Raw genomic sequence first — 23688 nt, 5'->3', positions numbered from 1 at the left:
AGGCAGCAACATTTTTGAGGTTGGACTCTTACCAGGCAGGAATGGGATGATCCTTCGCTTGGGGTCTTTCTGACCGCCTTCCACTGGGAATTTATCCAGCAGCTCCATCTGAAATGTAACAGTTATTATGTTCTGCGAAATCATTCTTCCAAATCACATCAACTTCGCATTATACGCAATGGAATAGCAAACTTGGAAAGGAGGGATCACGATTTTTCAAATAAGTTTGTTCCTGCAATGAATTGTACCAAGAAACGTCTGCCAATGTTTAGGAATGCACTGAGCAGATGGTTCAGCCAACCACCACTTGTCCCCCCCCATCGGTTGATCATATGCTGCAGCAACCATTCCTCAAGAGTCTGGAACCATACTTTCTTGTCATAGCGCATTGGGCTAATGTTTAGCATAGAAGGACATACTTGCATGCTCGTGTACGGGTCCGCCACAGCAAAGTTTAAAAACTACTGTATTAACTCCAGAAAGTACGAAAAATGCAAATTTGGGTGAATACAGCTGAGTAAAACCTGACATAGCTAATATATTTATAACATAATTTGTCATCTATAATTTACAGGTGCTCAAACTCAATTTTCAAGGAGAGAAGTTGCTGAATCATCTTTCTTAGGCGCAGACACACACACACACACACACACACACACACACACACACACACACACACACACACACACACACACACACACACACACACACACACACACACACACACACACACACACACACACACACACACACACACACACACACACACACTGCTGGAACCATGTGGTGGCAAAGCGGTGAAGGAAACTAAACATCCCAATTAAAAGTCAAACTTGCTTGCTTGGCAACCAAATGCCACAGTGTCGGAGTGAATGATGAACTTTGTATCAAGTATGCTAATCCTTCAAAATTCATTTAGTGGACTGCTGTTTCATTAGATCTTTGGACTAGAGACATCTTTAAAATGCCAACGGGCGTGTCAGACAGGAGCCGGCTCATAAATGCCCGCTCAACCACTACGCGCCAATTTTCCTGAAAAGCAACGTGCAAGGTGAATAACTCATTCCCTACCCTTCCCGAATTTATTCGGGAATTGAAAAGCCTGACACGGAGCGCCATTCCCAAATGTGTTCAGGATTTTGTTTTTTCTTGACGGGGGTTGCCGACAGCGCTGGTCAGACCTGTGGCAATGTTTTTCCCTTCTGCAAGAGGGCAGCATTTCCCTTTTTTCCATGTTCGTGCTTTTTTTCAGTTTTAGCAGTTGTTAAAGCGCTATATAAATCAATACGTATGTGTTGTATTTTGGACAGCCGGCCCCATTTCAAGCTCAGATAACTCCAGACCCATGTAACTTAGCAATTAACTTTTTCTGATGAAAGAAGAGATTCTCAGGTTTCTTACGCTGAATTGAATGTTCATGTAGTCCTAAAACTCAATATTCTATGTGTCCTGCAATTTGAGTGAAAATGAAAGTGGCACTGGAATTGGACATTTTTTGCACATCATCTGGCAGTGAATGAGTTAAACACGGGGAAGCTAATACTCCCATCAGACGCATTGCGACCACTCCCACATGTAAACCCAGCCACACCCAGCCGCTTTCCGTCTGTTCTCAACCTGGCATCAACTCTGTAATCAGGGCCACTCAGACAAAAAAAAGGGGGGATATCTGCTGGAGGGCTAAGAGTCTCTCGCAAGTGCCAGTCGCATCGAGCCTCTTGCGTCAAATATTCATGCTTGTAAGTGCACTTGGGCTCAATTTACGGAGGTTACTGTAATTATTTAGAAGACCAGAGGTGTAATACCGGTTCAATGGACACATCGATATGCACACCCCCCAAAAAAATATTTTCCTTCCGTGCGTTTTGTGAAGTCTCTGATGTAGCGCTTCACTTGTCTGGGGTATTTTTCTGAGCTCAATGTAGTCAACATGTTGTTGAAATCCACTCGGTCAGCTGCCTCCCCTCCCCGCATCGCTCAAATAAAACACACCCCCCCTTTAAGACTTTTGATGCGTTGATTACCGCACATGGAAAATATGTGACAGCTGTGCAATACTTTGGAAGCAAGGCATTGGATTTTCTTTTCCTCCATTAGCTTTTAAGTGTCTCCCAAAAAGGGACTGTTGGGAGTTTTAGCGGCCGGGTGGACACGTGTGCAGCATGGAAAACCGGTGTAGGAGCACATTTTTTTTTAAACCCCAACGCTGACCCTGTTGCAAAAACATTTCCATCCTTTGATAAGAATCCAATCTATTTCCTTTCAAAGAAAATGTATGTGTCATCATGGAGACCAGTGTTGAAGATAAATCTATGCAGGTACTGTAAATAATGAATGACTAACAATTAACAATCAAGGTGATGCAACTGTGCTATTTTTAGAAGCCACAGCGAACTCTGTTGCACACCATATTCGCATGTGCGGTGACATCGACCGGCATTCCAACCGTTTAGGACTACACCAGAGTAAGCAAGCGACAGGTAAGAAAGCACAACGATGCGTAATGTAAAACACATCCCACATTGTTCAAGGTCACGCCGGCTCCTCCTGCCACCCGTGTCGGAACATCAGCTGCTCTGTCCAGCTCTATTGACGCTAAGTGGTGACTAACACTTCCTTGAGGTACTGACTCGTGTTTCTTCAGAATATCTGTTCCTTTCTGTGATAATCAAGCAGACGTGGCGATGACCGAACTGACTGACTGACTGAAGTGTCAAGATATGATCGCAAAGAGCCTGACGGGAAATTAAAAGTGTGCAATAAGAGGAGACGAATGACTACGTTCCGTGTCATGAGGCCGCATGAGAGGGCAACTGCTGATGTCATGACGACGCCCTCGTCTCTCGTCAAGTGGAGGGCAAGAAAAGCCACCGGCTGTGATACTCGATAGCTCCGTGCAATCTAATAAGATCATGTACATGGGATGCTCCCTTTCGAATAATAATGTCATAATACAGTGAGACCTTGGCTTACAAACGCTTTAGCTAACGAACATTTCGCCTTACGAACATTGAATTCGCGAGAAAATAAACTTGACATACAAACTAATTTTCAGAAAACACACGCAGCGCCACAATGGCTGGCGGACTAGTTTTCAGTGGAAGAACGCCAAACCACACGGCCGAACAGCACAATTGTGGCTGCCGGACTCACTTTCTTTGAGTGCACTCAGTGCAGAGGTGGTTTGTTATGGAGTGGATGTTTTTTGGGACTGAAAAAGACCCCACCACAGGCTCGTGTTAAGCCAAAGAAGACACAAAATAAAATTACGGTAGAGCAGAAGGAGATAATCGAAAAACACGAACGAGGTGTGCATTTTCTGTGACTTAGCGTCCCAGTACGCTAAGTCGACCTTTGATACGTGTGGCTGAGGGTGTTTCTGAGTTGTCTAAGCAACGGTCTCAGGCAATAGAAGAGGTTGAAAAACTTCTGTTGATTTGGATTAACGAAAAGCAGCTAGTAGGAGACAGTATGTGAGGGTATTATTGCCAAGAAAGCACGGACATTCACATATCATCAAGAGGCAACTACATCAACGACAATCACAAAGGTAAATAAAATGACTTTATTATACAGTACAGTTTATTTCTTTAATTACAATACAATAGCACCATTATTATACATAAAATAAGGTATATTTTGTGTAGTTTTAAGGCTTATTTAGTATAAAATTGTGATTTATGGGGACCTGGAAATGGATTGTTCTCATTTTTAATGGTTTCCTATGGGAAATGAATGTTTGGAAGACACACTTTTTACTGTACACACGCTTTCTGAGAACCAATTAAGTTCGTAAGTCTCCAGTTTACAACGGCCCTCCGTATAGAACTCATCCTCCGGCTGATAAACGTTCAGATCCATCCCGTCAAAAGTAATAAAAAAACAATGACATGAAAGTTCACATTCCCCTATTATCAATCAAGCTAATTTAGCAAACCTGCAGTATAATGTCTTATTCAACGAACTGTCATTTTAGTATCGGAGCCATGTCGCCGCTCATGTTTCTGATGGAACTTAATCAAGTAAAAAGATCTGTAATGCAATTAAGTTTAGTCATATAGTGTGTGTGTGTATAGTCGCCTTCCCGGATTTCGGTAAGCCCTCGCAATAGATATCCGATCACAAAAAGAGGAAGGGAAACAAGGATGCTAATTCCCGCTTTGCACAACAAAACATACGGCTAGCATGACATTTGACAATGACTCAAACATTTCTGTGGTCATTACATCTCCATCCATGCACTCACTTCACTTGACCAGGTCCATTTTGCGTGCCTTCCGAGGCACAATAATGACCAGTCATAAGGGTGGGGATTGAGAGAGCGCTACAATTTTGTCTTTAAGGATGAAAAAGAGCTTATCCTTCATGTGAAACATAATTATAATGGACATACCCAACAATTACTTGGTAAATGCTCACCTGCAGGTCGAAAAACTTGCTGTAGCGTCTGTAAATGAGTTCTGTGCTGCCATCGGTCCAGGATACTTTGATGATGTAAACCTAGGAATAAAAAATAAAAAAAACCTATGACATGCAAAATCTGATTTTTGTTTTATTTTCTCCCCTTCAAAACATTGCCATTGTTTTTATTGTCTATTGTGATAACACTGAAGTATTATTACACATTGTCGTCCACGGTCCATGTACCTTACTTCCTGTTAAAGAGGAAGTCATTATCGGGCCAGGACTGTGAATATTGGACTGTGACATCACTTTCTAAAATTGGAGATTTTAACAAGTGCGCAGACTGCCACCAAGGTTGAACAAAAGCCATTCATGTTGTTTATCCAGAACGTTAGCGGGCTACTTCACTCATCATTGAGGGTGGCGTATAGTCATCGCAGATTTTTTTTTTCCGGTTCAACAAATTGGGAATTTGTGTCCATCCATGTGTTAATTATCAGGCAATTTCCTGGTTCCTTTAAAATATGTATTGGGAATTAATGGCAAAGGTGCAACCATTTGACTTCTTGAGTACGGCAAACAGTTTTATGACTCAAACAACAACAAAAATTGAAATCCAAACTAATTCAAACATCATACTGACGTTTGAATTTCGGCGCGGTTGCAATGGGTGTATCATAAATTATGCTGCAAATGACAAAGAGCACTATTTCCAATCTTCTTCGGTTTTTGCTTTTTCATTCTTGGGTGCCAATAAAGCGCAGTCCATGGCCTCTGGCAATATTTTTCTTTGCCACAAAGGGGCACCATTTCCTTTTTTTCCATATTAGTGCTTTGTTCCAGCTTCAGCTGTGGTTGAAGCGCTATATAAACCAGTATGTATCATTTTATTGTATTTTGGACAGCCACCCTCATTTCAAGCTCATATAACTCCAAACCCATATAATTAAGTAATTAACTCTTTTTTTCCAGATAAAAGAAGAGATGCTAAGGTTTCTAAGGCTTTATTGAATGTTTATATCGTCCTAAAACTCAATATTCTGTGGATCCTGGAATTCAAGTGACAATGACAAAAACCCTGGCACTGGAGTGGACACATTTTGAACATGTCTGGCAGTGAAATGGTTAAGGACATTCATTAATTACACAGATTTCTGACTCATCGAAAATGTCGAGTTGCTGAACGAAAGGTGTGGTGTTGCTGCCCCAATGTTCTCCATTTCATGGCGTCTTACCCTATTTGCAGTTTATGTATAATCTTTCTATCAAACCAGACTTGTGGAAAGTAGTTTTAAAAATCATCCAGGTGAAACAAGAAAGCCAGTTTTGAAAGACAAAAGGAAGCTTGAATAAGTCATGACATCATAATTTGAAATCAAGTGGTGAACTTGAAATGGCACATATTACTCCTTAGAAACTGAAGATATACTGTCAGCAAGTTGCCCGATAGCCAAAAGCCTGAAGCTCGACCCAGTTCTTTATTGTTCTCCCTAAAGGATTGCGGCGGCTGGAAACCCCCTGGTGTTGGCTGCTGGCCTCCTGCCCAGATTTCCCCTGCCCTTGTTAACCTCTTTCAAGGGCAACTAGAGCCAAATATGACAATGGAAATAACACCATACGGCATTTGAGGTTGGTTTCATACAATATAAGTACATAACGTGCATAGAAAATATTTCAACTGTTCCTTCCCCGCATATCCAAAGTAACAGCTCAGATGCGGGCAAACATATGATCACGCACCAGGGTCTCGGAACTAACCCCTGCTGCATTTTTTTTTTTTTTGCAGCCTGCTGCCTCACATGATGTCATGCATGTGCATTTTGGCAGGCAACAGTCTCAATGACTTCCTCACTCGGTTGGCGCAGAATGGTGGAGGCTCTATTATAGAGTGGTAAGAAATGAGGCATTGTCCTGTTGACATTGTTTTGTCCCACTCGCGATCCCAACATTTTTTCACAAATCACAATGATAAACCAATAAGCATCAACATTGCAATGGCCAAGTGAATTAAAGCGGTTAGACTTTTCGCTCAATAGTGATCAAATTAGTTATCAATAACACATCTATAGCGTCAAATGTAAATTTCTCCACTGTGAGACTAATAAAGGCAAATCCAATCCAATCCAATCCAAATACTACTAAATTCTAATACTAATAAAGGCATATCCAATCCAAATGACAGTTCATACTTTGATGTTGATGGAATGGAATGTTTCATTTGACATGGTTTCCTATGGAATAATTATTTTGAAAATACTCCTAGCTTGGTTTTGGCTGAGCAATGGTTGGCAATGCTCCCTTTCCACTGTCCCCCTCAAAGAAAAAGCAGCACAGTGGAATAGTAGTTGGCAAGTTTGCCTCTCAATTTTTCTGGATTTCAATCTTGACTCAGGCCTCCTGAATGAAGTTTGCATGTTCATGTTTGTTAAGTTTTGCTCAGGTACGCAGACTTCCTGCCTTTTACCCCAAAATATGCATCAAGACTCCAAATAACAACAGATGTGAGCAGAACAGGTCTATTATTGTGGTTGTCACCAAATAACATATTGTCGTGCCAAGAATGGTTTCCTTTATTTCGGTGACCTGATTTGAGGCAGATGAGTGATATTTTTCTTCTGCAAGATGGTTCGTTTTCCATTTTTGAGTGCCTGGAAATTGAACAAAATATGGAATGTTTTACTGTACACTTATTTTAATGCTTTACCCCATATTATTTACAGATGTGGATAAATTTTGGGGGCCGTGGTGAGGGGGGGCATGCAGTTGACCAATTGAATGCAACTTTTAACATCGAAATGTAAAGCAGATCATTCAACGAGATGTACTATAAACATTTACACAGTTATTTTAGTCAGTGAAACATTTTTTCTTGTACAGTACATACTAAATTACCAACATCGGTTTCTTAAAAAAACACCGTTAGAAATTTGGCATCTGGCAGATAGCGGTAATTTGATCCTGCCTTTGTTTTTACTTTAGTCAACAGGAGTGAGGGGGAGCTGCAGAAAGACCTCAAGGTTCTTCACAACTGAATCTCTAACGCGTGATTTTAGTGAACTAATAAGAGTCTTACATAATGTTTGCTGGGATTTCTCCGTTTTTGGACATCCTGCACGGTCACTTCTTGCACGGTTCTCCTCGGCATTATATAGTCCTCGTTGTGTCGCCTCCAAGAAGATCAATCTGTGCGATAAATAAAGTTTGCACCGTGACGATTCTCAGTCATCCGCGTCTCCCAGATGTACAAATACAAATAGTCTTTTTGCCTCCCGGTAAATCGTCCTATTTCCCGTCCAACGTCACGCTGCCGGGGAGAAGTTGCAGACTTCCTCGTTTAGCTCCTTTCCTTTTCTGTCTTTCTTTCTCTCTTGCTCGGCCGCCAAACACACTCCCAGCCTATCCCAGCTCGCCCACTTCGAATTAAAGTGGGACGGTCCGCGAAAAACAAGGAGGGGATGATTTCTTGGTTGTATGCTTCTTGGGTAGCAGGAAAAAAGTAGAGACCACTAATGACGTCATGTGTTATGTTTGCAACATAACTATCTCGCTCTCTATCTCCCAATCAATCCACCTATCAATCGATCCATCTATCAATCGATCCATCTATTCATCTCTCCAAAATCTAGTTTTGTTCGAGTGATTGTTTATTTACCGTTTGTGTTCGATCATACACTTACTCGGTACTCGGATTTTGGATTTGATGACTTATGCAACACCGCCATCTGTCGGCAGTTATTGTCCATCACATTGTTAGTGCATTTTTTTTATTCAAATGGGATGCGAACAAAGTACGTAATAGAAACAAAACACAACAACACTGCAAACAAAGCACAACAAAAGTAAACAAAACCACTGGTTTTGCATAGCTCGTGGAGCTTCTAGAAGTAAATGAGAGGTGTGTCTCAACAAATCTTTCTGCATACTTAACATTTTGTAAACAGTTGGCAACATACATTAGGTGATATAATCACGTAAGAGACAGTAACATACATTAGGGACGTTACTTCTCTAAACTATACGTTTAAGATTAACTGGCTGCGTAATTATCTGTGTAGCCCTAATGCTATCTGTCACTGCGGACATTCAGATGAACGGTGAAGGGTCAGTGCCGTCACACATCTGTAGCTCCAGGTGCGAAGTGATGCCAGCAAAGTGCTCCTGCAAGGGCAACACGTAACCCAGGGGGTTGCCCAAAGCCACCTTACCAGTGTAACGGAAAGGTCGAATGTTAAAGATCTTTACACAGTGCTCTGGGTGGGAGAGAGAGACAAAAAACAGTCACTTGAATTAATATGAATAAGCCTCAAGAGTGACTTCATGTATATCAAGTTATAAATACAAAACTTTCCAGCAGCTCCTGTATTTTGTTTTTCTACTTTCATTCCTTTCATAACTTTGCTGCTGTGAAATGTAAAATTCTCCACAGCGAGACTAATAAAGGCAAATCCAATCCAATCCAAAACCCCAACCTAACACTTCTTGTGTAATACAACAGACAGAGTAGTTGTGATGAAGTTATTTTGCCAACTGAAAACCAAACAGCCCAGGGTTAAACTCAACCCCATCACCTGGACCTGCTTGCTAATGATGAGTTTCAGCTTTAATACGTGGGTGAGGGCGAGGAAATGCGTCTCTGTGATGTCTTATCATGTCTTCACTGTAGTCGGAGATGAAAGGAGCTGAGTGCACATCCAGACTTTTGTGTTAATGCTGCACAATTAGGGGGCACGAATGATGTGCTCGCAAGATGCGCTCACGCAAACATGCCAACCAGTGTGTGTGTGTGTGTGTGTGTGTGTGTGTGTGTGTGTGTGCGTGTGTGTGTATCTCAGCGAATGTTCCTCGCCGGGGTCATCAATTGGCCTTTGATGGAGATTTATTTGCATGAAGGGGTGGGTCCTCGGTGTTAGAGGTAACAGAGAGTTTAGTGGAATCTTAATATAATCTCTTTAATCTGGAAACCGCTTTCCCACGGCATTGCCATAATACCAGAGGGGCACCTTTGTCTTTAGTCCTAATATAAAAAAATGTATTAAAAAATACAGATTTCTTGGAGTTACTTAAATATAATATTTGAAGCATGCAAGGGTGTATGTCCTGATATATTGTTCACTTCACTTCACTTCATCCCACGGCCTAGAAGGCCGTAGGGGTGCCATGATGGACGTCTGGGCAGTCAGAGATCTCCAGCGCTCTCGGTCTTCGTGGGTAGCGCGGTCGTTGTTTTTCCGGGCCTCGGCCGATCCGGCATGAGTGATCCTGACTGTTTGTACATCATGACATTTCAGTAGGCAATTAAACTTGGTGGTGCCTATCTCCTCTCCAAGCTCTTCACCAGGAGTTCCGGAGCCCCCCCTGGTTACCCTTGTCTAGTTTAGCCTGCCGGTCGAAGCAGTTTGCCGTGGTGTGGCCGCAGAACCTCTGCTACTTGGAGCCATAGACAAGAGCTGGGTGATGGTGAGGACCAGTTAGGGATCAACCAGCTATAAAGCATCAGCAATACAGCTGCGACCGTATCTCCCTCAAAGGTACTACCTCTCCTATATATATATATATATATATATATATATATATATATATATATATATATATATATATATATATATATATATATATATATATAGAGAGAGAGAGATTGTATATATATATATATATATATATATATATATAGTTGCCAACTGGTAATTTTCACAATTGTTTTGCTTTTGAATATGGCAACAACCCACCATATACACCCGAGAGAGCTTCAGGAAAACAAACTATACTGTATTGGTAACTTAGTTTCCTCCAACATACCCAAAAGATACAAAACTAAATTGTCCATAGGCGTGAATGCATGGTTGAATAGAAAATCCCACTGAGCATTTGAGACGTCCACTTTAGATGAAAAACATATCTCTACTTGTACTTTGGTATTGAAAATAAATTAAATAAATAAATAAATAAATAAATAAATAAACACACAAATAGCTAGCGAGGTAGCTAGCTATCTAGCTAGCATTCACTCAATCCAGAAGTACGAGTTAAATAGATAAAAAGCCAGCTAGCTATCGATCGATCGATAGATACAGTCGATAGATAGATATAATCATTTTTTTGTCACTCTTACCATGATTGACAAGTTTCACACCATCATACTGGAAACCAGCTGCATCTTTCTGACTCACTGGACCAGCCAAAGAGCCTGAGATTGGAGCGTTGATTGGAGCATAGTCAGCACACACCAAGTCCACTGTCCTATTTTGACCTCTGTGAGAGGAAAGGTAAAAATATATTGACAATTTTAGGTTGGAGAGAAAATCACAATTAATATTAAAAAAAAGAGTTCTACTTGAGTTTATTGTCAGTGAAGGCCTAAGATGGAATTAGTGTTGTTAAGGTGTTTTTAAATGGCTTGTCGGGTCCAAAGTTCTCTTCTTATTTGATGAAATTTGCAACTTCACGTTTTATTTCCAAGGTACTCAAAGCTCTCTGACCGAGACCTTGGAGATGGGGCACTTATCCATTATGATATAGTGTATGTCCAAAGATACATCAGTTCATCATTTTCTGCAATATTCAGCTCTTGTCCTGATAAAGTACCTCATAACTCTCTGATGACAGATTGAGCGAGAGGCGCACCTTGGGATAGTTGCAGAGAGTTGATCACGCTCGAAATTCAGCATGAAAAAAAAAAATCTTTTGAGTTTCAAAATGACAGTTAAGTAAATCACCCCTTGGAGTTGAAAGCTCCACAACCGTACGTGTCGCAGCTCCTTACTCTGTTGTTGTAGTGGCCAGCACACAGGACATTCCAAGCTCCCACTAAGTTGACAGACCAGACAAAAAAATATATATTACTGTTGTGTTATTTGCGTAATGTCAGCTACGAGACCCACGCGCACTCGTTTCTCACTAAGAGACAGGTTAAGAAAGTGTTCATATAAATAGATTCATGGTGTTTTGACCAGGTGTGGTCTTGTGGTCTGGTCAGTCTGTTTGGATTTGCCATATTTTCCAGTGTATAAGGCGTCCCCAAAAGCCTTGATTTTCTTCAAAAGATGACCCTGCGGCTGATACACAAGTGCGCCTTATATATGAAAAAATATTGAGCCGCAACAGGTCTCGCAACTACTCAATTTCTCCTTGTAGAAGAAGTAGTGCATAAGCCCAGCCTCCACTGTAGAGCCTTATAATGTGGTGTGCCTTATATTTGGAAAACTTATATCTATTCATATATTATATTTGGAAAACCTTTATATACAGGTAACATCCGACTTACGACCGAATTCCGTTCCAACCAAACGGTCGTAAGTCAAAATGGTCGTAAGTCGAAATACATTCAAAATGTTGAAAATAGACTCGGAGGCTAAATGACTGGCAAACTGCCCCCTTTGGTGCCATCACACGATCGATTGCTGTGCGAGAGTGAGATGCTGGCTGGCTGGCCAAAATTGCTAGTGCGTTGCGGTGCCAGGCGTAGAATTAAAATTTTAAAAATAGGGTCTGGAGGTCGTGGTCGTAAGTACGGGTGGTCGTAAGTTGAGCTGATTGTAAGTCGGATGTTACCTGTATTTAGATATTATTTTTCATAACTTTTTTCATTCATTGAAGGTGCTTCTTATACTCTGGTGTGCCTTATATGTGGAAAAGCTTTGAAATTACATAATTTATAGGGAGTGCACCTGATACTCTGGTGAGCCTTATACACCAAAAAATACAGTAGTTCCCTGAGTTTGGTCAGTCTTTGTCGGATTGTTGTCACATTGACTTGTCCTTTTATTTTTTTTGGTTTCATGCCATTTTTAGGACTTTGTGTTGTAGGATTTAGTTTTTCCAGTGTCCCCCTACCTCCCCGTATTTTGGACTACATTCATTCACAACCGCTCTTACCTGGCATGCAACACAGACGCGTATCGGGCCCTGAACATTTGTCTGTCAAATATCGACCTTGGCAGACGAATCGTTTCAGCTGGCAGATGCCCCCCAGTCTGGTGCAACCTGTATCATTTATTCTTCGACTTCCTGCCTTTTTGACCTTCCTCCTTCGGGCGACAGCTCTGGGTCTCCCGTCATCTGCTTTCGCGTCATTTCTCGTCACCGAAATGGTGCTGTCGGTGTTTCTGGAAGGGCTTTGAATGATTACACCTTTCCTCTTGTCATGTTCTGAAGCACAACTTAACAGGACATCTGGAGATATGAAAGGCGAAGTTAGAGTGAGGATGAGTAAGACGGTCGCTATTCAGAATGCTTGGCTGAGAGTTTCATCGGTATCAACTTCTGGGAAAATTAACACCACCTCCCTGATAAGAAAGAAGTCAGAGCTAAATCACTCTTCGTGAAAACCGCCTGATGCGAACGATCAGTATCTGAGGCCGAGTTGCAGATTGCGTTGGAATGTTATCAAGGAGAACTTAATAGAACATTCAGCGGACACTCTTGAACGTCTTCGTACGAAACAACTTGAAGGGAAAACAAACGTTTGGATGAAGTCTTACTACTCAATTGATACAATGACCTTCTTGTGACTTTCAGTCCTATCGTACTTGTTGAAGAACCGCCTATGCGCGGACGTGCAGACCGACTGCTAATTCAGTTATTCACAGAGTGTCTTTAGTCTGACATATACTAATTACCCAGTTCAGACACGCGCCTTTCCTCTTCATTAACTCCATTAACCCCCAGCTCCATGGAAAATATTTCAATGGAGCTGGCGTAGTAAAAAAAAACAAAAAACAGACAGGCGCACGCTGGGCCTTGTGATAGAATGAAGCTGCTTATCTCCAGAAGACTTCTAATGGCTACCGGACGGTCAGAAAATAGTTACGTGGACCGAAATGACAAAGGGCAGCTATTTGCGAAGAAAGTCTCGGACTTATAGGGAATGGCGGTACTAAAATCAAGATTTGTGTGGTTGTTGCCGCTTGTGATTGTGTATACTCGGAGACGGGTCGATACTCAACTATTTCACAGACATCTTAATCAACGCAGGGCTGGTCTAAGTGCTTTAATTGTTATTTATTACAAGACATTGTGGAAAATAGAATACTTTGGAAGACCGGATGGTGCTTTTTTTCCCCTGTCCTTCCAACGCGCACATTATACTGTATTTAATACAGAGCAGTAAGAAATGAAAATTAGAGATTTGGGGGTATCACAGTGGAGAAACCCAATGGACGTTGTGTACAGTATTAGATTGACTGTATTGTCATATACGGTTTTAGTATTTACCGTATTTTGACTTGATCCTGGTTTTACTACTTGGTGCTTTCTACTATATTTGCCACTGCTTTATTTCCTGTATATGATAGCTGCCCATGTTAAGCACTTGTGTGATAGGTTCAGCTGTTGTTACAGCGCTATATAAATCAATATGTATTGTATTGTATTGTATTGTATTGTATTGTCTGTGTAATCTCTCAGTCGTACAGGAGTGGTCCATCGATGAAAAGGTTTCTTCAGACGCTTCTTCGCTTTCGCTTATTATCCAAGAAACTTCGTCAGCAAACTAAAGTCTTTAAGTCTTTGAAGACACCTTCAAAGAAGTACAGATGACGGCTGAAGAAACCTTTTCATTGAATATTGTATTATATTTTCTGGTGTATAAGGCGCACCGGAGTAGAAGGTGCAACCCCAATGAGTGGTTTATTTTCAAACTTTTTCCATACATAACGCGCACCTGACTACAGGCGCTCCTTCAATGAATGAAAAACGTTTTCCAAATATAAGATTTAATCGACAAGAGTTAACCAAATATAAGGCACACCACATTATAATGCGCTACAGTAGAGGCTGGGGTTACACACTAGTTCTACTACAGGGGAAAATGAGTCGTGGCTGCTGACAGTAATTGCGAGACCTGTTGTGGCTCAATATTACTTGACGTATAAGGCGCACCTGCGTTTAAGGCGCAGGGTCATCTTTTGAAAAAAATAAAGGCTTTTGGGTATGCCTTACACAAAGAAAAATATGGTAATTTTTGTGCTTGTAATATAACTTGAAATGTGAAATTATCTCAGTTTGCACAGCACTGATGAAAATTCTCAAATGAACTAATAACGGACCTTATTATTCGAACATTGCGCCACTGCGAGGCACAATTGCATCTTCGGTGCGGCGTGACTCATTTTATCTGCTAACAAGTCTCAATTTCATGTTGCTCCGCAGACCTTCGGAGTCAGCGTGTGCCTCAAGCTTAGACGCAACCATTTAATGATGCATTAAGCATTCAATCATGCTTTAAATGTCTTCCCTGCAGGCATTGGCACACAGTCATTCCAGCCACAGACCCAAATTCCCCCGAGATTTGTATTTACATGGATCTTAATAGAGATGAGATCACGGTGACCAAGTGGGCAAACAGATATTTTTCTAGATTGGATATTCCTCAGATCAAGATTATTCATGCTCACTGTTAAATGTTTCCCATGAGGACCATTTTACTCTTTAATGCTGTTATGAACATGATAGGATGTGTACACTTGACATGGATTCTACTTACAACATATCAGTAGAGTAGTCCCAGTGAGATGAAATCCAAGCAGCATCGCTAGATTTGAAAGAAAACCCAAATCTTATCACGAAAGGAAAAAGCAACAGAATTATTTTATTATCTTAAAAGTGAGATAAATTGAGGTTATACATTACCGTACTATGGTGAGGTTGCAGTGCTGCAGAGGGAGTGGAGTCAAAACACAAAGCAGGAACTGTTAGGAGGAGGAAAAAATGCCGACCATGAAGGCTGCAGACCTTGACCACAAGACATTCCCCCTTTGTCAATATTGATATTGGCCGATGGTTGTAAGAAAAATTTTATTGAGTTCTAGATGTTATACTGAAAACGACTCTGAGCTTGCAGTGTAGCATTCTGTTATATTTACTGAGGAACGGGTTAAGGCCATCTGAGTGTTTTTTTGCTGAATAGATAAAAAAGGATATATATCAAATCTCTTATTTCAACATAGTAAATTAAAATGGACAATTTTCATTTTTATTGCACTATAAAGTATCACAATTACTCGCAAAGATGTATTGTTGTCCCATTTCCTCGGATTGTGACTCAAAATATGAGTTTGGCTTTATGGTTTGAAGGGTTTTTTTTGGGGGGGGAGTGATCAGCTCCAGATGCCGCTGCAGAAACATTAAGGCAGTATTGGAATATACTGACAGTTATTGTTTCTGACTGGAATGAAAGCAGTTATGGACACATTTATGGTAGTTTATGACATGCAAATGTGCGACTTTTAAGGTGCTTTGTGATGCATTTAAAAAAAATGTTATCTTATGTTTCTGTTTCTTTCTGAATTCCAATGAAGGTCCTTCGGTAGACAGTTGTCAGACACATTTGGTAATCAAATATCCGGTCGGCGGAGTATCAAGGTGGGCGAGATGGCTTTCAATTAGAAAACAAGAAAGGGAGTCGGGGAGCAGATGAATAAACAATGTAGAATGAAAGGTTAGTGGCTCTTAAATGTGAGAGGACAACAAAGGTGTAAACATCCCCTGATGAAAGATGGAGAAAAGAAAAAGAAAAGACATTCAGCTAAATCGAGGGATGAAACGCGACTCGTTCTGTTTGCACAAGAAAGCCTCACAGTAAATTCTCCAAGGGAAGACTTTTGAGTCGAGGATGCTTAAATAGAATCTCGGCATACATTCTTCAAGCTCCTGAGTGGATGAGACTGACATTTCAGTGAGATGTGGCATTTTAAGAAAAGAGGAGATGAGATGCTACAAGTGTTTCCTAGCAACAGTTCTCTGCAGAAACCCTCCCACGTGCGTGCACACCCCCGGCCCATAAATTCACCTATACGCCCTCTATACTCCCTCTTTTCCCAAGATAGGTGTTGCGGCAATGCACCACTTGCTTCAGACCTGGAATATATTGTAATTCTCTCCCTGGCGGCACACCATTAGACCTCTGTGGAATTGACATTCACCCCTCCTTCGTCAAAAAAGGGAAAAAAACTTTCATTTGTCTAAAAGCCGTGCGATTAAATTGCATTTTTAGTATCTTTTTCCATGTGACTTAGGTAAAGGGGGACTTGCACAAACAACGGTCTCTTAATGGATCACAAGTGCTCGGTGGGTTTAAATCAACTTTTCACTGACACCCATTGGGCTCTGATGGTTTGTAAACATATCTTTTTGGAATGTGGGGGGGATGCAGCAAGCCAAAGCAGACAGACTGAGTGCCATGGGCCAGCAGGTGGGGATTGGAGGGTGTAATTGTGGTGGCGGCAGACAGAGGGCAGTGCATTCTTCTAATCTAATTCAATCGGTTTTTATGTCTCCTGAGTTACAAGGGAAAAAAGCACATAATCACAATAATAAAACATTTGACTTATAAACGCATTTAAAAACTCTCAAGGTGACTTTATAGTCACAGGATAAGTTTTTCTGTGGGTGCGCCAGCGTTCAGTCAACCCAGAAATAGCTCAAATAGAAAGCTAGCTAGCTAACTTATAGATAGCTAATAGCTAGCTAGATAGATATATAGCTAGATTGCTAGATAGCTAATAGCTAGCTAGCTATCTAGTTAGCGAGCTATTATCTAGCTAGCTAGATAGCTATCTAGCTAGCTCGATAGCTAATAGATACTGTAGCTAATAAATACAGAATTTATTCACCGTCATATGTACGACTTTCCCAATTTCAGAACTTTGCATCAGTTGTACAACAGACAGCATTGAGCACACCTCAGTGCCCATAACACTTATCTTAAATCTCCACGTGATCATATATTTTACCAAGAAAAGCTCTTTGCTGCAGTAAATGTTGGCCCTTTGTCAAGATGAAATAGCTGCCCGGCGTTGCTCTGTTCAAATACATCAAACAATTATTCGAAGAGCTCTGTGTAAGTATTGTTTTGGCAACATTTTCTATATTATATCATAAACAGTTGGACACACCGAGACTTGTCCTTCTAGTGCTCAAGGAGAGAGATTGCACAGACTTCTTCTTACTGTCATCTTATTAAAACAAAAAAACAAACAAACAAACAAACAAACAAACAAAAAATGAATACATAAAACATGAAAGAATTAATGAATACATAAAATAAATGAATGAACACATCAACGAATATAAATAAATAAATAAATAAATAAATAAATAAATAAATAAATAACGTTGCCCAAAACATATTTTTTAAGTCTTTGGTGGTGATTAATCCACCTGAACAGGATTCGCATTAAAAACCGCAGGCTAAAACATGACAGGGTGTCTCCATTTTCTAAATCTTAATTTCAAATCAATTTCATCAAGCAGAACGCAATTACATCCGCATTATCAGTAATTACAGAGTTTTACAGAACGCTTTCAAGATAAACGTACTTCAATGTTGCTTCTGTGTGTAATTAGTCTTTATAAGCTACCTGCTACACACAATTAGGGCGATACTTGTACACCTGCCTCCGGAGAACGAACCTTTTCAAAACGGATGATTACTGAGGAGCTGCATAGTATTAATTAAAGTCGTGTTGGGAGACGCAGAGACTCTTCAGTTTATTTGTGATCAAGCTTCCATCTAACCAATCATACACCCGTCCATCATTGTGGACGTACTGTATCTCTGGAAAGGAACCATATTTGAGGGATGGATGAGTCTTCTATACTACTATAAAAAGACTTGTACGTGATCGGAATTCCTCCAAACGTCATCATGTTTCAAGTAAAGCTGTCAGAAATTGAATCCAGGAATTAAAATAGAGACTTTTTTTTTAAATTTACCCATTTATTTGTGTGCGGAATTTGGTCAGGGGGCATCAATACCGCTCTTATTCCTGCAATATGTCCTCCTGATGCTCTCCCATCATCATGTCAACATTACAGCCAACAAGGACAATACAAGTGAAATACTATCACCTTTGGTTTGCTTTTCCATTCGTTGAAAATATGACTTTTGATTCCTTAAGGATAGGCAGTGGGATTTGATTGTTTCTGACTTCCCGTGAGGAAGGCGTATCTCTCTCTCCCTCCCTGCCGTGATGCAAGGTTTAGCCTTGCCCCCGAAAGATGGCAGTATTCGTACACAGACGGGAGTCAGCGAGACCAGGCACCGTTGCAAACGCACAGCTTCCTCCAATTTAATTACATAGCAATCTCATGCCAAGGAACGTGATCATTCAAAGAAGATGTGGCTGGATGGCAAGAGTGATGTTCAAAGGCTGATAAAAAAGAATAAAAAGTAGGGAAGGAAACCACAGGAGCACCGTTATTTTGCTTTTGCGAATAATGGTGTCATCTTCCCCTGCTGCGCTTCTGCAAGCATCTCGGCAACATCACAGTTTTGACTCATGTCAGGGAACACATAACACATAGAAGACAATTTGAACAACACCAAAAACGGCATTCATTTAACAGACCAAAACTATTTCAATAAAATGGCATACTTTTTGTTTTTCCTTTATCTGAACCCAGTGGCGAGCTGTGCATATCACTCTTAGGCCTTCAGTAGTGCTACATCTAAATCACTCCACAGCTGCAGATCCACTAGAGTATGTCGTTGGCCAGGAAATAACTTGTGACTGGAAGAAACATAAGAAATACTGTCAATAAACTGTTCACATTTTTACTATGAACGTGTGGATTAATGATAACCTCATAAAATCCCAATATTATTAGCTATTTTTGCTAGCTTCGGAACTTTCCAACCATTCTTAATGTTGTCCATCTCTTCTTAAAAAGTCCGTCTTGAAAATGCCTTCAACAGTATATCTGCAACCAAATCTATTTATTTTCCTCCTTCAGCCATTATGGGAAGATAAAACCACTAATATATAAACCACAAAAATATATTTGCTTGTGCAACTCGCGACAGATACATTGTACTAGCGCTGGTCAGGATGCGCTTATCACTAGCGGCTAGTGATACTATGATTGGCTAGTGATTAGCCAATCATGTGACTAGTCAATCATAAGTTGCGAAAACTCTGACATTGCCAGCGTCTTCGAAATCTGATTGGTTAAAGCAACTGCTTCTTTGCCATTGATTTTTATGCTCCAGAGCCTGCGGAACTGATTGTGAAGGCGTCCAGGTAGATTTCAGACCATGGTAACAAATGAGGGCTAAAATGTGATTGGTTAAATGCTTAAATACGAAAAAAAAAGACAATTTGGAATTATTTAATAAGAATTCATGGCCAAAATATAATTCACAATAGTCTGTGATTCAGAAACTTTTAGGCCAGCAAAGAAGGACTCGCAGGCCCCGATGGCCCACCATTGCCTGAACCTGGCTTTAATGACTAAATCTAAATTATTACAACCTAACTGTTCCAAGTGATATGCACTTTCAACAAAAGACAACAGAAACACATTACCTCCACAGGTAGAGGAAGAGAGTCGAAAATGCCATCAGCTAGTAGGGCTAAAAGGGCAACTACACACATGGACACCGTTAACAGGAGTCATTAGTGCCACCAGTCAGATATAAATAAGTTCAAGAATGCACGAGGGCGCCTTTTTGTCCAGTTAGCACGGGAAACATTGACCAGCTCGCCGTTTTTGAAGGCGCATTCTGTCAAGCTCGATTCAATTTGTGGCCTTCTCCCTTGACGGTAATGTACCGTGCAGAACAAAGAAAACTGTTGTTGGTCAATGGAATCACCAGTGGTGTGACTATTTTTTTTTGCAAGATGATTGGATGGGGAAAAGTCATTATTTTACACACAAACATAGCTAACAAGCCTAATACGCCAAGGCGGCTTCTATTCGAGACAAGCAATTGCAATCTTCTCCCACGGGTCAAATATCATTCCCCACAATCCTTACAAACCTTGTTTCCATTCATATTTTCTTACAGCGAGTGACTAAGTCAGACGTCAAAACATGCGTGGCCCATTTGTGCAAATAGCAGCTGTAGAAACCAGACATTTCCCGAGTGGGGAATAATGGTGACTACTTGTGGGTGTTCTGTAGCTGACATTTAGATGAATTATACTCAAGGATTGAGGATAAAATGTAAAGTCAAAACAGGAGATAGATACTCAGTATTCAATCGCACGAGCAAAGACTCTTGTATGACATCAGAAACAGACATTTCTTATGGCCCGGAACGTTTGGCATCCAATCGGGAATGAGACTGTGCTCTTCCATGGCGACGTCTCTCATCCCATTCTCCGCTTTCCCTGCCGCTATCACGTATTCAATTTTTTGGTCGGGATGAAATTTGCTGAATGCCTTATGGATTCCATTAGTGTTGATTTAAATGCTCTTAAAATCTTCATGACCCGATCGTATATAAGACGGGCTCAGAGTGTCAGAACGTGCTTTCATACCTGCTGTTCACATTTTCCGAAACGCAATCAATTGTCGACTCGGCTTTACTTTTGCGTATTAAAAAAATACAAGTGGACTAAAATATCTATTTACAAACTACTTGAGATTACTTCCCTCTTATTAGTTTAAAGAATGTATTAAGTGGGCTAAGTGCTAAGTGCACAGTGGTAAAAACTCTTTCTCACCGCGAATGAGGCACGTCACAAAGCGTTTGTATGGAAGTGTGTCATCTGATCTTGAAAGTGTGTCAGATGACGAGCCATCGATTGATTCTAAAGATGAATCCCTGGAAGATTGAGGAGGTTTCATAACTTTGCTGCTGTGGAATGTAAATTTCTCCATTGCTACTTTCCCCACTACTAATAAAAGCAAATCCAATCCAATCCAATCCAAGTTCAGTCGAGAAGTCCAACAGCAGAGCACCGCATCAGTAAGGTCTTTGATTCATTCATCTTTCATAGCAGTTAGACAGGTCAGTCGCTGACCAATGGTTCTTCAAAATGTATTATCGGGAAGGCTTTTGACTCAGTAGCTATGTATAACATTGACTTGGAATAAAAAAAAAAACATCTGAGATATTTCAGGGAGTCGCTAGATAGGAAAGCGAGCGCCAATTAAAAAAAATGTTCTATGGGCAGGAAGAGGAGAAAATGGAAACTGAGGCAAAACAGGGCATTAAAAGTGAAGACGTGGTGAGTCAAAACATACAGGGCATGTGAGCAGAACCCGTTACAGCATCCTGGCACCGAAGTGGGAGGGGAGAATAGGTAAGGGGGGAGCAGAGGGTGGCGATGTTGGCGTCCCCTTCATCGCATCCAAAGGGACAAATCACCTGCTGAACAAAAGCCACTGGGCACCATCAGCGCCCCCTTCCATGATTAATAGGGCTGTCACTGTACAAATGCGGTTCTGTGTATGTGACCCATTTTAGGCAAAGCACAAGCAAAGCCTCTGCGTCTTGATTCTTATGTAAAAGAAGACTAACGGCTCAATTGACTGCCTCTGCATCCTGCTTTCTTCACATTGAGCCACTGCAAATGTCTTGTCTTTTGGCTTCAACTGGGCTTCCTGCTTTAGTCCAAAGGTCTTTGTTATAAGCAATCAAGGCGCACCTGGAAGCAGGTTTCTGGAAGTGCCTATATTTGGGGTTTCTTGTTTGGTCCACATATGCATAGATGGCTCCCAGTCAATAGTTTTGAATGGCACCTCTCGCCGAGTGTCTCAAAAAGGAGTTGCCACAAAGCTGCCAATAAGTCCATTCGTAATCAGCTCTTTACAGTCTTACTCAGTTCATCGGTGGAATTTTGATTATCTGGAGTGCCAGAAATTGAGAAAAAAAATGACTGCAACTTTGGAATCAACAACAAACTCAACAGGTTTTTTTTTTTGTACCGTTTGTCCAACGATGGTCAAGTACGGTTCCTCTTATAAGCACTCTCAATTGCAGTTTAAAGGCTGTCGGGACAAATTTTCCACTTTGAATGATATCCACATCAAGATGCGTGGCAATGATGGATGTCAAGTGTAAAGATGAAGCCATTAATTAGAAACACAACTTTCAGCTGCCCAGCATTCGAGAGCCTTGCCTGGAAATAAGTTTTGCCGGAATTTAATTCTGAGTCTTCATTCCCCGCCAGACGTCACCTGAACCCCCCAAAGCGAGTTAGGTGGTAGTTGGAGAACAATCTGGGGAAGATGAAATTCCCCTCCAGCTATATCTCCACATGTCGAATATCTGATCCCTGATGAAGGGGGGCTGGTGTGGGGGCATGATCACTTTCTCAAATATTGAGTTACTTTCATTGCTGGCACTGAGCCGATATTTGTCAAATTTTGCAATTTCAAAAAGATTGGTGGGACTTCCTCACTTGGGTTGCGTTAAATATTTATCTTAAGCTAATGAGCTCATGTTCTGAAATGAAAAGATGGCTAATTAACAGAACCACCGTTGTCGCCTCTGCAGCGCAACAGGCAGTGGTCATCCCTTGAGCCTACAAAAGATCAGTGTGAGCAAGCCTTATCTTACTTTTCTGCCCGCGCCAGATCAAACGGGAAGGAAATATCATCCGGATATAACTTACTGATCTGCCATCATACCTCATACATTGTTCCTTGTGTACCAATACTGTGTGTTATTGCTCTGGCCATGTCGTATCATTTTCTCTTTACAGAACAACAGAACATGACATTGTTCATTGTTTTGAGGTAGTTCAGTTGCTATTTCAACTTTTCACGCAAGCTAATACTTTGTCGATGTAGGTAAACACACTCGAGCTCGGTTAGCATATGCAAACTTCACACTGGAAGGTCAAATTTTATATTCTAAACCCCAGCCTCTGAACTTTGAAGCAGATGTGCTCATTAGTTTATTGCATAACCTTGTGATATTTAATTCTTGGATTACCGTATATTCTGCACTATAAATGCACTGGATTATAAAGTACACCTTCAACGAATGAGATATGACTAATCTTTTTCTATATGTAAGGCAAACTGTATTATAAGCCACATGGATAGCTTTAAGAAAAAAAGAAGGCTTTGAGGTGCAACTTATTTATGTGTTTTGTTTTTCGGTTTACACAGGCATAAAGAACTATAAGATACGCCTTGAATCATATTTTTCATTTCTGCCGCCTTCATTTGCATCGTCATATAACGCGACTTGACAACCCCCCCCAAGTGGCGACGACTCTGTATTCTTGAGTGCTTTTGACACTTAAAGCAACGCTCAAACATTAGCAACATACGGCAGACGTTTTAGAGCAAATGTTCACCTCAATTCACCGCTTCAAAGACGGTCACGCCACCATTTCAAAACTGCAATTTGTTGACAGCTGCTTATGTTTCTCTACCCTCACTATCACCTGCAGGTGCAGACTTGGAAATTACAGAGTGTGGGGTCTTACTTTTGGCCCATTACTGGACATGACGGTAAAGTCAAGGCTGTCAATCTTACCATTTTTTAATTGCTTCTACCCCCTTGCAAACCATCATGGCAGAAAACCTGCATCGCACACAACCAAG

The 23688-nt window shown here is 40.9% G+C and overlaps 2 protein-coding genes and 1 long non-coding RNA gene across 3 annotated transcripts in view; 1 reads left to right on the top strand and 2 right to left on the bottom strand.

Moving 5' to 3' along the window:
• Positions 1-7763, bottom strand: part of sh3pxd2b (SH3 and PX domains 2B) — a 24196-nt gene extending 16433 nt beyond the window's left edge. The window contains 3 exon segments of the mRNA XM_089016909.1: positions 33-108; positions 4420-4500; positions 7478-7763. Of these exon segments, the coding sequence (XP_088873035.1) occupies positions 33-108; positions 4420-4500; positions 7478-7549 (229 nt within the window). The 5' untranslated portion in view covers positions 7550-7763.
• Positions 4507-23688, top strand: LOC148886480 (uncharacterized). The gene is made up of 3 exons (XR_016117837.1): positions 4507-6033; positions 6191-6295; positions 23535-23688. It is a non-coding gene; the product is annotated as an uncharacterized LOC148886480 (long non-coding RNA).
• On the bottom strand, positions 8069-15072 carry LOC148886481 (leukocyte cell-derived chemotaxin-2). The gene is made up of 6 exons (XM_089016910.1): positions 15031-15072; positions 14885-14932; positions 12277-12573; positions 11118-11208; positions 10514-10653; positions 8069-8654 (listed from the first exon to the last, which is right to left on the bottom strand). Exons 2-6 carry the CDS (start codon positions 14928-14930, stop codon positions 8488-8490), a joined length of 741 nt encoding a protein of 246 aa, XP_088873036.1. The 5' UTR covers positions 14931-14932; positions 15031-15072; the 3' UTR covers positions 8069-8487.

Source organism: Hippocampus bargibanti, linkage group LG16 (genome assembly GCF_051943395.1).
Source record: "Hippocampus bargibanti isolate YZ-2025 linkage group LG16, ASM5194339v1, whole genome shotgun sequence".
NCBI classification, from domain to species: domain Eukaryota; kingdom Metazoa; phylum Chordata; class Actinopteri; order Syngnathiformes; family Syngnathidae; genus Hippocampus; species Hippocampus bargibanti.
Note: the sequence above shows the minus strand (reverse complement) of the source record. Positions and strands in the feature narration are given on the sequence as shown.

Excerpts from the sequence above, each read along its gene's own strand:
- LOC148886481 (XM_089016910.1), bottom strand. The coding sequence starts at position 14,930 with ATGCTGCTTGGATTTCATCTCACTGGGACTACTCTACTGATATGTT. Across the intron at positions 12,574-14,884 it reads GACTACTCTACTGATATGTT|ATGTCCTGTTAAGTTGTGCT; the intron begins GTAAGTAGAATC and ends TCATATCTCCAG. Across the intron at positions 8,655-10,513 it reads TGTGAAACTTGTCAATCATG|AGCACTGTGTAAAGATCTTT; the intron begins GTAAGAGTGACA and ends TCTCCCACCCAG.